The following is a 15,430-nucleotide window of genomic DNA, read 5'->3' as shown; positions in this document are numbered from 1 at the left end:
ACAATACCAAGCCATACCCTTCCTAAAACCTATGATGACGTTCTGAGGACGCCCCCTCTTTTCAGGGCCACTCTGTCTGCCCAGCTTTAAATGCTGAACTGAACAAGACAGCCAGGTGTTCTCCAGTGCTACCCATGGTATAAGAGATTAGGAAAAAGAACCCATCATATTAGAAGCCAAAGGGAGACACACAAGACTTCTACACCTGAAGGCAAGAGAGTGTCAGTAGTGGTGACTCTCACAGACACTGATGGCTTTTAAGGACCTGGAGGGAAGGACCAAGATGCAAAGAGGACAAGTCTTACCTGAAATCACAGAAACAATGTCAGGAGAAATGTCTGGGGGACCAGCAAGGGGCCAATCAGAGTCTGAACGGACTTAGAGAGCAGGATCCATCTACTGCCACCACCCAGCAACAGCTGCTGCAGCCAGTGAGTTAGATCTTCAGAGTGGTCTCAGCACAGACCAGCTGAAGTACCTCCAGGCCCTTGAGAGAAATGGATTTGGAAAAGAAGTGCAAATGGCTTAGGAAACAGAGAAGAGAAATTTGTGGAGGGAAAAAAAAAACCCACCTGACTATAACGAGTCTTTAATCTTCTATGTTATACACACAGGAGTTGGGGAGACACAATGTATTCCGAGAGGCTGTGGGAAAATATTGAAGAGATACTCTAAAATGAGGAGGAGATTGGAGCTGAGAAAAGGACCACAGAGACCCCAGAAAAGAGAGAGCTCCTCCCTAAAAGTCTAGTACCTGCTAGAGAAGCCATGGGAAGGTCTTCCAGAAGATCCACCTCTAGCCTGCCTAAAGAACCTTGGACCATGAAGAGAAGGCGAGGGAATACACAGAGTTCTTACCTGTAGGTGTGACCCCTTGGCAGGGTCAGGGCCAGCTCCTGCTTGAGAGGTTTTATCCCTTGTCCGCTCCCACCTACTGTCGTCTCTGCTGTGACTAAGGAAAGTTGCTTCTGCTTTGATAAGTCCTGAGAGACCTGTCCTCAGCCACACCTCTGTCCCAGTCTCTCGAAATTAAACCTCCGAGGGAAGAGAGCTTCCTGCAAATTTTTCAGTCATCTCTGGGGCCACAACAAACTCCCTCCCAGGGGGGAGACATAGTGGGAACTAGGGCATGAGGGTTTCTGTGGACCAACCTGGGAATACTGGGTTTTCCTGCCATTCCTCAAACAAGCAGGAGCTTTGGCTTTGGTGTTGTGATATAGTCTACTTTGGTGTCAGTCATTAAGTAACGTTTGTAGGTAGAATCAACAGCTACCTGGGATATTCTAGAGCCCCACAACTTCTGCATCTTCCAGCAGCTTCCCATTGCCTAACCCACTTAGTGTGGTTATACTGGCCCTTACCTCACAGCTCAATTCTACTGTGTTTCAGTGCGGTCTCCAGAAGTATATACAAACACACCCAGAGGTCACTTGTTCCTGGCACTGTCCACCTTCTGCCCACCATCCTGTAGGTTCACAGAAAAAAAATGGGTTTCTCTCATACTAAGAAATTGTCAAGACTAAAGGTAGCATATCACACTGGCAAGCCCAGCATTAGGAAGCTGAAGCAGAAGTATTGTAATTCTGAGGCTAGCCTGGGAAAAGTGAGACCCTGTCTCAGAAAACAATGCAAACAAAAAGGTAACATAGGACAGGCACTAGGAAGACAACATCAGAAAAGGCTAGGTTGTAGAGACCCACAAATGTGAGCTTGTTCCACCTTGACTGGAGGTCAGAGAGTTTGTACTTATTTTTGCTCTTTCAAAGTTGTTGACAACTTTGGCTACACACTGTAACCTAGTACAAACATGGGTGTAAAAGTCTGCCTGTGGTAGGGTGATTCAGTCCTGTAGGTACATCCCTGGGAGAGGTATAGCTGGATCTCATGGTAGTTTTATTTTTAGTTTTTTGAGGAATCTCCAAGCTGACTTCCATAGTGACAGCATCATTTTACATCCTCACCAGTACCATATAGGGATCTCCTCTCCCCAATCCCCACCAGCACTGCATAGGGATCTCCTCTTCCCCAATCCCCACCAGCACTGCATAGGGATCTCCTCTTCCCCAATCCCCACCAGCACTGCATAGGGAATCTCCTCTCCCCAATTCCCACCAGCACTTGTTGTTATTTGCTTTCTTGATGGTGTTCACCCTCACTGGAGAGAGCTGAAATCCTGGTGAAGTTTCAGTTTGCATTTTTGAGAGCTAAGAATGCTGAACCCTTTCTCAAATACATATTGACCATTTTTATTTCTTCTTTGTAGAGCTATTTATTGGGTTCATTAGGTCACTTATTAATTGGATCATTTAGATTTTTGTGTGTTTCATTTTAGGAATTCCTTATATAGTCATGCTATTAATCCCCTGTCTGATGTATTATTAGCAAAGTTTTTTTTTCTGTTTTATAGGCTGTTTTTTATTTAAATTATATACATATTTGGGGATTGTGTGTACACAACTGCAGGTGCCTGTGGAGGCCATAAGTAGGCATCAGATCCCCTGAGGCTGGAGTTATAGGTACTTAGGAGCTTCCCGATGTAGGTACTAAGAACTGAGCTCTGGTCAAGAGTACCAAGCACTCTTGACTACTGGGCCATCTCTATAGCCCCTCGGCTATTTCCTCCCTCTGGCAATTGTTTCCTGGACCGTATAGAAGTTTAGTTTTGTATTCTCCTGTCTGTCAGCTGGATTGTATCCTGTGCTTTTGGAAGCCTTTTTAGATACTGCTTCCACACGCTGTATCTCAACATGGTCCTTCTCTGCTTTTCCCCAGCAATGTCAGAGTTTGAGGTCTTATGTCAGGGTCCTCATGCTGACCTCAACATAGTTCTTCTCTGTTTGTCCCCAGCCATGTCAGAGTTTGGGGTCTTATGTCAAGGTCTTTGATCACTTTTGAATTGAGTTAGTGAGAGACATGGCCCTCGTATCACCCCACTATAGGAGGATATCAATTTTTCAGTGCCATCTGTGAAAGGACCTGTGGTTGAGCCATATGTGGCCAGGCACACACCTGTAATTCCAGAACTTTGGAGGGAAGATTTCCATAGCTTAATGACTGCCAACCTATCTTCCACTTTGGTGAGATACCCTGACACAAAGGAATACAGTGGAGAGAGACAGGGTAGGACACTCAGCATCTTCCTCTGGTTTCTTCCTGCATATACAGGTGTGCACATATAAAGTACATACATACATACACACATGAGAGAGAGAGAGCCATTTTTCCCAATGAATTTTTGATACCTTTGTCAGAAATTAGGCGGCTACAACTGTCTGTTGGGTTTATTGAGTCTTCTGTTCCATTGGTCTACAAGTAGGCTTCTGTGTTAACACCATGCAGGGTTTTTTTTTTTTTTTTTTTTTTGTCATTTGGTCTTGTAGCATAATTTGAGATCAGGCACTGTGATCGCTCCTGCATTGCTCTCTGTGCTGAGTATTGTTTGGGATATTTAGAGTCTTCTATACTTCTCTGAGAATTTTAGGATTGTTCTCTCTAGTTCTGAGAAAAGTACTTGGAATCTTGATGGGGATTACATTGAACCCATGGGCTGCTTTTAATAGTAAACCCTCTTTTTCATAGCATTAATTCTACCAATCTATGAGCAAAGGGGTTATTTACATCTTCTAGCATCTTCTTTGATTTCTTCTTCAGAACATAAGGTTTTGACTGTAGTAGTCTTTTGCTTCCTTTATGTTAAATTAATTTCTATTTTTTTGTGTATGTATTCTCATGCCTGTATACATGTGGGTATGTGCAGGTGTGTGTGAAACCCGATCTTCCTTGGTCATTCACCACCTTATTTTTTGAGACTATGTCCCTCGGTAAACCTAAAACTCACTGACTCAAAAACAAACAAACAAACAACCATCTCACTGATTCTGCTGCACTGGCTGACCTGCAAGCTTCAGGACCCTGTCAGTCTCTATGTCCCCACCCAGGGATTATAAATGAATGTGAGGTGTCCGGATTTTTAGGTGTGTGACGGGGGTACAGAATCAGGTCCTTATTCTTGTGTAGCAAGTAGTTTCCCAATGAAGCTATCTCCCCATATTTTTTTAAAGCTATGTGAACAGGATTCCCCCACCCCCTCCTCCATCTCTATTTATTTCTTGGAAAGTTGGCTATTGGTGTGTAGAAAAGCTACAGATTTTTGTATGCCAACTTTGTATCCTGGTACTCTGTTGGAAATGTTTTTTGGATAGAAGGTTTTTCTGGTGGGGTCAGTGGGGCCTTTTAATCGTAAAATCTGCAAGCAGAGATACTCTGCTTTCTTCCTTTCCTGTTTTACCTGTTTCTTTCTCCTGTTACCACCAGAATGCTTATGGCACTAGTGTAGCATTGATGGTGGCCACCCTTCTTTCATTCCTGGCTTCAGAGGAAACACTTTCAGCTTATCGTCACTTAGCTGATGTGTGCATGTGTGTGTGGTATCTGCATGCGTGTGGTGTGTTTAATAAAGCTTTTATTACATAGAAGCATGTTTCTGCTCATCCTCGTGACTTCAGAGATTAGATTATGAAAGAATATTTAACTTTGTCAAAGACTTTTTTCCTTGTCTCTTGGGACAACTGTTGATTTCTCCCCTTAATTCTATTTCCATGTTGTATTACATTTACTAATTTGCTCATGTTGAACCAATATTGCATCTGTGGGATGAAATCAACTTGGTCATGGTGTATGATTTTTCTCATTTAAATTTTTTATTCTTTAATTTGCTGTATGAATACTACATTTACTTAATTTCTACCCCTCTCTATCACCTCTCAAACTGCTCCCATGTCTCCCCACTCCTAAAATTCATGATCCTTTTTTCTTTAATTACTATTGTTACATATATATATATATCCTACTGAATCCATTTAGTGATATATATGTGTGTTTAGGACTGATACTTGGAATTGAGTAACCAACCTATGAGGGAGCTCCCTCCTGAAAAAGAATTATCCCCCAGTCTTATCAGCCATTGATTGACTGTTGGGCATTGACACCATGCAGGTCCTGCTTAGGTAACGAAGTTCTGTGTAGTGAATAGAAGACACCACTATCTCGCAGCAGGAATCCTGGTTCTCTAGCTCTTTCAGTCCACCCTCTCCCTCTTCCTTGACTTTTCCTGAATAACAGGTATAGAGGTTGCCTTGTAGACTACGTGGATCTGGGCACCCACAGTCACTTCTCTGCATTTTGACCAGTTATGGATCTCCACAATATCCTCCATCTGCTGCAAGAAGGAAGCGTCTTTGATGAGAAATGAGAGCTACACTCATTTGCGAACCTAAGGATAAGTATTTGAATGTAGTTAGAAGTTATGTTGAGGGCTGGGCATGGTGACACATGCCTTTAATCCCAACTCAGGAGGCAAAGGCAGACAGATCTCTGGGACTTTGAGATCAGCTTTGTTTATATAGTAAGTACCAGGCAGTCAGGGCAACATAGTAAGACCTTTTTTCAAAAAATTTATATTGGAGCAGGGAAGCACATATCTTAGTTAAGGGAGCCACCTTAGTGTTGGCAAGAGACTTGAACCTAGATTGGCTCCCAGGAGCCCAAGGCCATGTCCCCAGTTAGTTCCTTGGGAAGCTGAGGATAGGGAACCTGAAATGACCCTATCCTATAGCAATACTGACGAATATCTTGCATATCACCATAGAACCTTCATCTGGTGATGGATGGAGATAGAGACAGAGACCCACACTGGAGCACTGGACTGAGCTCCCAAGGTCCCAATGAGGAGCGGAAGGAGGGAGAACATGAGCAAGGATGTCAGGACCATGAGGGGTGCACCCACCCACTGAGACAGTGGGGCTGATCTATTGGGAGCTCACCAAGGCCAGCTGGACTGTGACTGAAAAAGCATGGGATAAAACCGGACTCTCTGATCATGGCGAACAATGAGGGCTGATGAGAAGCCAAGGACAATGGCACTGGGTTTTGATCCTACTTCATGTTCTGGCTTGGTGGGAGCCTAGCCAGTTTGGATGTTCACCTTCCTAGACATGGACGGTGGCGGGAGGACCTTGGACTTTCCACAGGGCAGGGAACCCTGACTGCTCTTTGGACTGGAGAGGGAGGGGAAGAGGAATAGGGGGAAGGGGAGAAGGGTGGGAGGAGGGGGAGGGAAATGGGAGGCTGGGAGGAGGCGGAAACTTTTTTTTTCCTTTTCTCAATAAAAAAAATTTATATTGGTTAAAAAAAAAACAGCAGTAGAAGGTTCTCCTCTTGAGTCTGTGAGCTTTCTCACAGTTAATTGGTTAGGTTTGTGGTCAAGACATGAATGCTCTCTCCTGTTGAGCAGATCATAGTCCAATTAGACAGACACTATTTTGCTATACAAAGAGATTCCCAGTGTTTACAGATTGAGAGATCTGATGTTGTTAAAAAGACAAATCAACACTTTGTGTACTACTGCTCAAAGTGTAGTTTCGTCAAGTCCAATGCAATTGCTTTCAAAAAATTTTTAAATGGAGAAGTCAATTCTTAAATTTATGGAAAGCTTCTGAAGCTCAATAAAAAAACAAGATTGAATAAGATCAAAGTTGGAGGTCAGATTGTGGTGGCGTGTACCTTTAATCCCAGTGCTCAGGAGGCAGAGGCAGACAGAGCTCTGTGAGTTTGAGGCCAGCCTGGTCTACAAGAGCTAGTTCTAGGACAGGCCTCTAAGCTACAGAGAATCCCTGTCTTGAAAAACCAGAAAGACAGATAGACAGACAGACAGACAGACAGATTGATAGAATGAATGTAAGGAAGTAAGTAAGTAAGAAAGAAAGAAAGAAAGAAAGATTGAGGGAGGGAGGGAAAGAAGGAGGAAAGGAAGGAGGGAGAGAGGAAGCCGGAGGAGTCACAGTTCTAATTTCAAAGTTGATTATAAAACAGTGGTAAAGCAGTAATCAAAACTATGTAGAGTACTGGCATAGAGATGAACAGAAGAAAAACAGGAAGTGAACTTTCTAAATAAACACATATTTATGACACATTGACTGTTGGCAAGGATGCTAATGCCATTCAGTGAATGAAGAAGTCTGCATTTTCAGAAAATGTTAAAACAATCGGATATCCATCTACATGGATAAGGGGATGAAGCTCGACCTCTACATTGCATGATAAGCTACAATGAACTGAAGATGGATCAATAAACTAACTATAAGAGTGGAAGCAATAAAATGGATGCCAATATTCAAGACCTTTAATTTGACAATTAGACAGTCTCAGTTATGATGCCAAAGCCATAAGCAGCTAAAGAAAAAATAAATAAATTGGACTTTATAAAAATCCTAAAAGCTGTTGTGTACCAGTATTACTATCCAAAAGTAAAAAGGGCAGCCTGGGGAGTGGGAGACATATCTGTACCTTGCATGTGTGGTAAGGTCACAGTCTCTATAGCATACAAAGAACAACAACAACTCATAAAAAATGCATTTTAAAAATAGTCAAAGGACCCAAATAAGCCTATATCTCAACATTTTAAAAGACACACCCATTCATGTTCTTGTAAAATTCCATTTATTTTTTTCTGTGTATGCATGTTAAATATATGTGTACCCTGGAATGCATATGAAGTTCAGAGGACCACCTGCAGGGCGTGGCTCTCCCCTTCCACCATGAGGGTCTTGGGATCAAACTCAGGTTGTCAGGCCTAGTGAAAGAAGCCTTTACCCGCTGATCGGTCTCACTGGACCCCAAACAAAAATTTAAAGGGCAGTTTCTAAAGCCTCTACTAGAACACAGAGGAAGCTAAGGCTATTCAAGTGTTATAGAAATCTCAATTCCTGACATCTGGAAAATTCCCATTTAATATATCCACATTTTTTTAATCCAAAATTACCTATTAAATAAGGCAAAATGGAATAAGACAATTTCCAGCCCTTAGCAAGCACTCAAATAAAAGACAACTATTGCCAAGAATAATTAAGAAATAGAGTAAATTTTATTGAAGGATGTTATGTACAACTGATGGGAACAATAGTGAAGCGGGGCTCCCTTGTGAGGTTTTAAACTCATAGAAAGGGGTCCCCACAAAATCCCTGTGAGAGGGGCAGTGTCATGACTCTCCTTCATCTAGAAGGAAACAGAGATTCACACAACAAAAAATGCCTTACCAATAATATACAAATAGCAGGTAACACAGCCAGGCCTTGGACCACGGCTTTTCAATGCTTGCTGCCGACCTTGCAGCGGTCCAGCCCTTTGTGCAGTGCCCCCATCACCTCCCTGTTTCTCAAGCTATAAATGAGGGGGTTGAGCATAGGAGTAAGAACTGTGTAGAAGATTGAGACGACTTTGTCATGGCTAGGAGCCCGGTATCGCCTTGGCCTCAGGTAGATGAACATGGCTGCCCCGTAGAAGAGAGAGACCGCTGTCAGATGGGATGAACAGGTGGCCAGAGCCTTTTTTCGGGACTGAGCAGAGTGCATGCGGAGCACGGCCCCCAAGATGCGAGCATAGGAGGCCACAATGATGGAGAAGGGGAGGAGTAGCATGAAGACGCAGCACGCAAAGAGCAGGGTGTCAAAGAGGGATGTGTCCGTACAGGCCAGCTTCAGCAAAGCTGGCACCTCACAGAAGAAGTGATCTACGTTTCTTGAGCCACAGTAGGGCATGCTCATGGCTGCCACCATCTGAATTACTCCATCAAGGATACCGAAAGCCCAGGAACTCCCAGCAATCTGAAGACAGACCCTTTGACTCATGAGAATAGGGTAGTGAAGTGGGTGGCTAATGGCCACATAGCGTTCATAAGCCATGAGTCCCAACAAGAGCCCCTCTGATCCCACAAGAGAGACAAAAAATCCAATTTGTATGCCACAACCCACAAAGGAGATGGACTTCCTGCCAGACAGGAAATTGGCTGCCATCTTTGGCACAATGTTACAGACCAACATGAGGTCCATGAGGGAGAGCTGACTGAGGAAGAAGTACATGGGAGTATGAAGTCGGGAGTCAGTGTAGATGAGGAGGATGAGGAGAAGGTTCCCACAGAGCGCCACTGTGAAGACCAGCATAACTGCAGAGAAGAGGACCAGGTCAGTCTGGCTGTGGGAGAAGATGCCCAAGAGGATGAACCCATCTATGGATGATGCATTTGGCCATATTCCCATGGCTCAGTGATTCAGCCACCTGAAAACAGACACAGCGAAGTTCTGAGATGGGGCGAGTATGACTTTGATTCTCAAATATTCTTTAGTCAGATACAGCTTTTTTAATTCACCAAAATTTAATGGTATTTGCTTTGCAATATACAGAACCATGGCCTTTCATCTGCCACAACTTTGCTAGTTCACAGAACTACATTACAAGTCTATATTTGTATACATTATACCAAGAACAATAGAATCTATTTTTATGAGTCACACAACTATTGGAGAATCCTCCTCCAGCCAGCAATATCTCGGCTTTGCTATTCAGCACTGACTTTAAATAGATGGAGTCATACTTTAACACCACTCAGACTATTTCCTGTGCAAACAAGAACTAGTAAATTATAAGGGAGTATGTTAAAGACCTAGGGATGGGAGCCTGGAGAAATGGCTCAGTGGCTAAGACCATTTGTGGCTCTTGCAGAGGACATGAGTTCAGTTCCAAGAACCTGCCTTAGACAACTAACAACTGCCTGTAACTCTTGTTCCAGGGGATCCAATGTATGTATGTATGTATGTATGTATGTATGTATGTATGTATGTATATATATACTAAATAATAAAATCTTGGGATGATCTGGCATTTGTTTTTGAAATAGGATCTTGTCCTAAACCCCATGGTAGCCAGGGAACTCACTCTGTAGCCTAGGTTAGCCTTGACCTGAAGGCAATCTTTCTATTTCAGCTTTCCTAGTACTGAATTACAGGTGTGTGATTAATGTAATTCATATAATACATGCCTGGCTTCTTCCTGAATTTTTTTTACTCAGGCCAAAGGTGTTGGAATCATTTTTATTCTAATAGTTCTGTCAATCATTCAATTAAGATTCAAGCCATCTGAAAACCTCTTGGTTCTAGAGCCAAGGCTTCTCAGAATCCAATTATTCACTGTGCACACAGTAATTACCACGTTTCATCCTGATAACTCCTTGTGCCTTTCTTCATGGTTCCCCAGCTCTGTTACTAAAGCTGTTGAGTCCTGTTTTCACAATAGTTCCCATGATTCTACTAATATATGAGGTGACTAAAAACCTCCTGCTGAACGTATGTCAGTGTCTTCCCAGTCTAGTCTAAGACAAATCGAATTCTTAAAGACAAACAAGTCCTTCCATGTGAGTGTGCATGTACACACACATGAGCATACACTCGTACATCTGCACCCACTAATGCCTTGGAGCTTATACCGGTCCCCAACATTCATAGTGCTTCCTTGATTTCCTCAAACTGAACACATCTGCATCTTTGGCCTCTCACTTTTTAGAACTTGTCTCTGAGGCAGGCTGTTTGCCCAGATCCCTAGCTCTAACCCACCTCTATCTTGATTCAAATGCCAACTTCCCTAGAGATGAAAAGTCAAAGTAAAATCTAAGCATTTTACACTATCCAGGCCTTTCCCTGATCCAATTTTCATTACTCACCTCATTTGGCTGCATATATGCTCCCCCTCCCATTTTAATGCCTGAATTGTTTCACTGGAATATAAACATCATCTATTATTCCCAGTGGCATCTGGGAAGCCCTTAGGGAAGCCATTTAGTTCATAGCTTGACCTCAATGAATATGGATTGCTGAATAAGATAATTCAGATGAAATACAAGACTGAAAGTCCAAGTTCTGAAAGCAGAAAGGCCCCTCCTTTGATTTTAGGGAGTTTGTTTCTGACCTGAGCACAGCAATTTGTGACATGATTTCTTTCTTGGTGAGAAAATGAATGGTAACACAGGAAATAGCTCCAGCTATTTATAAAATATCAGAAGATTCTTCACAAACGGATGGCAGTTGCACCTCTGAGATATTAGTGTGTGGGTGTCTTCATGTCTACCTACTACACTGCAAAGGGAAGTGAAACGGTTGCCTAGGACGTTGGGCTCTTTGTATAGAAAGACCTGGGATAATTCCCTAAATTAAGATGGGTTTCATCAGACCAGTGATTGTTCATTTCTCCACAGAGCAGAACATGTCTGATGTGTCAGAATATGGGATCAGGTATTCTTCCAAACAATGATATCCAGAAATGGGGTTTTCTATAGGAGTGAATTACTGTCCCCATAGCCTTAAAGTAAATTACTGTCCCTCTGGCCTTAAAGTACCTTCTGAGCTATATCAGTCTTAAGATCAACCAGGCAAAATAACTCAGGTCTCCACCGCTCACAGGAGAAGTTCCCCTTGTGTACTGAGAAAACTTCATCCTACTGATAGGAATTGGGGACTTTCTGTCACATACACTCCCTACCCCAGCTCTCACACTATAAACTGACAAACAACATTTCTTTATCCATCCTAGATGGTTTCCTTGAAGCCAGTGGGCCAGTCTTCCCTAAGGAGGACAAGTAGATAGATCCATTGTTAGTCTTCTCCAGAAAAACACCTGTCTTCAGCTCCCTCCCAGCTCACTTGTTAGTTGACCAGTCTAGTTGCCCAAGTCATCTCACTCCAGACATCGTTGATTCCCTTCCTTCTCCAAGCACATGTCGCAAACATCAGAGACCACCTACTTCTTATCTGATCAGCCCTCCTAAATACTTCTCACATGCTAGCTCCTATCCAGTTGCACCATGAGCACTGTCCTCAGATGATACCAATGGCCTTCTACATGACTGGCCTCCCAGCCTGCACTTGACTCCCTCCCCAGCGTATAGACACACAACGCCGAAGGAAGCATAATCCCGGAAGAACAAAAACCAAAGCACTTCAAAAAGAAAAGTAAGACTTTTGCTGACGGTCCCCCATCGCCATTCAGACTTTCCCTTCTGAACTCCCTGGAATGCCCTTGATTCACCCTCCCTGCAGTTCCTCCCACACCATGGGCTCGCCCCCGTCACAGAGTCTTTGAAGACACTTGCTCTTCTCTCCTCACAGAGAAGCTCTGCTTGTTCACTCTCCTCTTCCCCTTCTCTGAGAAGACTACCCTGAACATGGAGAACTGAAATCCTTCCTCTGTCCTTCATCACTTTCCTGCCGTGGGTTTTCACAGCAGGCGAAACCTCAGGGCCTTTCTATCTGCATGATTTGTCTCCTGCTTTCCTGGCTACAACCTGTGTTTCCAAATATGACTTCAGCTCTTAAGGAGAACCCCGGACTCCTGCGACAGTGTTGACGTATGTATTATGAGGCCAGTAAATACTTGGGTGACAATTTGTTATGCAAAACAATGCGGGACTTCCCCCCTAGAATTTAGCATGTTCTTTTCCTCCTAAGATCAGCCTTTTAAATGATTTCCTTTCTCCTATTTAGAGATAGCAACACAAAAAGAAGCCACTTCATCTTTACAAGGTTATTTGAGAACAAGGGGAGAGACATTTCACTCAAAATGACTGTTCCCCTTTAAAAAGGAGAAAATAAGGGGCTAGGGAGATGATTCAGTGGCTAAGGCACTGGCTGCTCTTCAGAGGACCCAGGTTCAGATCCCACACCCACATGGCAGCTCACAACCATCCCTAACTCCAGTCCTTACTCTTCTGACCTCTGTGGGAACCAGACACACATGTGGTACTCATATATACATGCAGGAAAGGCACCCATACACATAAAATAAATCTTTTTTAAAAAGAGAAGAAAAACAATCACTCTAATAGTACCAGACAACCTAAAGCACAAGAAATACTGACCAACACATTGTAATGAAGGAATCAATCACGAGCCAGTAATAAGAACTGCCAGGATGAGTGGAAGTATGTTAAAGAGAATGACCCTTTCTCACCTTCTGGTGGGTCCCCTGTGGAAAAAAGTCATTGGCAGAAATGCCCTTTGGGGGAGTTTCTTACTTCAAATGTATTTCACTATTCTTCTGTTGCATTTACTGGTGGAGAGAGGATAAGGAAGCGCTATGCCCTTAGCTCTCATCTCCTTCCCCAGTTCCCTCCCCATCAACCCTCAGGTTATGGACCACTCCAGTTCAGATAGTAGGGCTCCGATAGACAACTGCCTCTTCCCAGCAAAAACAGAAAAAGAGAAGGGAGACTTAGTCTAGGAGATGGTGGGCAGAAGTGCCAGAGTCAGCCTGTAGATACTGTAGCTCACCCACTCACACCTGCCCCATTTCCACACAAAGCACCCACCTCTCACACGAGTCACTGAAATATCCCCCACTATCCACACAGGTACTTAAGACAAATGTTGAGCAAGGACCCTGAAGCCCATCTCTCCCTAGGGGGCCCACAAACTCCAGCCCTGAAATTGGAACTCCCAGGCTTGCAATTACAGAAACTCAAAGTGGCTCAAATGGGGCCAGTGGGGACTGAATGAGGAAGCCTGTCAGGAAAGGCCACAGGGCCTTAACAGGAATGTGAAAAAAGTTCAGCAGTGTTCTACCTCCTTCCCATTTCAACACATTTTGGTGCCTTATCCCTCGATTCCCATACATCATACAACCGCTCCCTACCCCTGGGGCGCTCAAGGAGTCTCTACCTATGGGCCTCCCTTCAAGTACCCCCAGTAACCATAAACCACACTAGTCCTCTACTTGTCCCCATGAAGTCAGCCCGCATCTTTCAATCATGGGTAAAATGCAGAGAGATGACTTGAACCAGTGATGAGCACTGGACACAGTCCTGCCCTTGAGCAACTTCTAACCTTAAACAAGAGGGGAAGGAAGATCACTTGCATCCACAAGATGGTGGCATAGGGGGTGAGTGTCACCCAAACACTGCCAGACATTTCCGTGGGCTTCACGCCCTTCGGGAACTTGGGGGAGAAGAGGTGGAAAGAGTGTAAGAGCCAGTGGGGGTGGAAGACACCAAGGAAACAAGGCCTTCTGCACACAGGGCTGGTGCACATATGAACTTGGAGACTGTAGCGGCACGCACAGGGATTTAGACACAAGCTCCCATCCCTAACCCAGAAGCTGTCTTCAATCAACAACCGCCCACAAAGGGAAAATTAGTTTTCTCCAACTGAGTCTTCACTGGTTGTTCTAGTTAGGGTTTCTATTGCTGTGAAGAGACACCATGACCACATCAACTCTTATAAAGGAAAGCATTTAATTGGTGTGGCTTGCTTACAGTTTAGAGGTTCAGTCCATTATCACCATGTTGTGACTTGGCAGCATGCAGGTAGATGTGGTGATGGAGAAGTAACTGAAAGTTCTACATCTTGTTCAGTAAGTAGTCTGAGATACTTGGTATAGCTTGAGCATCTATGAGACCTCAAAGCCCACCTCCACGGTGACACACTTCCTTCAAAAAGGCCATATGTACTCCAACAAAGCCGCCCTTCCTAATAGTGCCACTCTCTGTGAGCTTATGGGGGCCAATTACATTCAAACTATCACTCTGGGTATACAAACCACACTAAGGGCAGTAGATGGCCAAGACAAAATTAACTCAGTTGTATTTTGGAAGGCTCTCTCTCTCTCTCTCTCTCTCTCTCTCTCTCTCTCTCTCTCTCTCTAAACATTTGTGTGTGTGTGTGTATATGTGTATATGTATGGGTGCATACACACACATATTCAATTTTGTGTTTTTATGGGATTCCCATGCATGTGAGTTTGTGTCTCTGCTTCTGTATGTTTTTCTTGTGATTTTTCTTTAGTTCTTTTTCTCCCTTTTGTTTGCTTTGTTCCATTTTGTTTCATTCTCTCATCACTGCTGCTGACCCCAATGTGCTTGCTTATCCACCTCCCACAAACCCATCCATCTTCTCGCTAGGAAACAGTGAAAACTTCTCTGAAATGGAAGGGGGAGATGGTGATGACAGCAATGCCCACAGCACAGGCGGAGATCCCATGCCCAGGGGACAGACCGGTGCAGGTCCATCTTAGAGCACGAGTGTACCAGTGCAGGAAAAGCAGTCTCACTCCAGGAGAAGCCAGTGCCACCACCCCAGTGAACTGCCATTCAAGATCTAGGCTGTGATGCTGCTGTCTTGATCACATCACAGTCTCTGGTCCTACACACTATAGCTCCTGCAACCCATATCCCTACTGGGCCCTGCCCAGGCTCCTGCTTAGACCTGGGTAGCCACCAGGGCTTCTGCCATAGAGCACATTGTAGAGCAGTGTTTGCATCCTACATAACTATTAATTGTTCTCTTGGTGAGTTATACTGATACATTATTCATAGCAGCTGAAGATTTCCTCTATTTCTCATTGCGTAAAATATTTAAAATATAAATATAGTGTATGTAAAATAAAGTATATTAAAGCATATAGTTTTTTATTTCCATCTTCTTTATTCAGCCTGACTATACATAACCCTGTTTATTGCTCTTAAAATTTTTCATTGTCTGATTCTGAATACATATTCAAAAATTTCAGTATATGTATATATGCTGAAATTGTATGTATGTATGTATGTATGTAT

At 43.6% G+C, this 15,430-nt stretch overlaps 1 protein-coding gene across 1 annotated transcript; it reads right to left on the bottom strand.

Annotated features, from left to right (window-relative positions):
* Positions 1-8,144: 8,144 nt before the first annotated feature.
* LOC126511421 (olfactory receptor 56) lies at positions 8,145-9,092 on the bottom strand. The gene has a single exon (XM_050158572.1). It carries the CDS (start codon positions 9,090-9,092, stop codon positions 8,145-8,147), a length of 948 nt encoding a protein of 315 aa, XP_050014529.1.
* Positions 9,093-15,430: the final 6,338 nt, after the last annotated feature.

This window comes from Alexandromys fortis, unplaced genomic scaffold (genome assembly GCF_014885135.2).
Source record: "Alexandromys fortis isolate MF-2015 unplaced genomic scaffold, M_Fortis_MF-2015_v1.1 scaffold_99, whole genome shotgun sequence".
NCBI classification, from domain to species: domain Eukaryota; kingdom Metazoa; phylum Chordata; class Mammalia; order Rodentia; family Cricetidae; genus Alexandromys; species Alexandromys fortis.
Note: the sequence above shows the minus strand (reverse complement) of the source record. Positions and strands in the feature narration are given on the sequence as shown.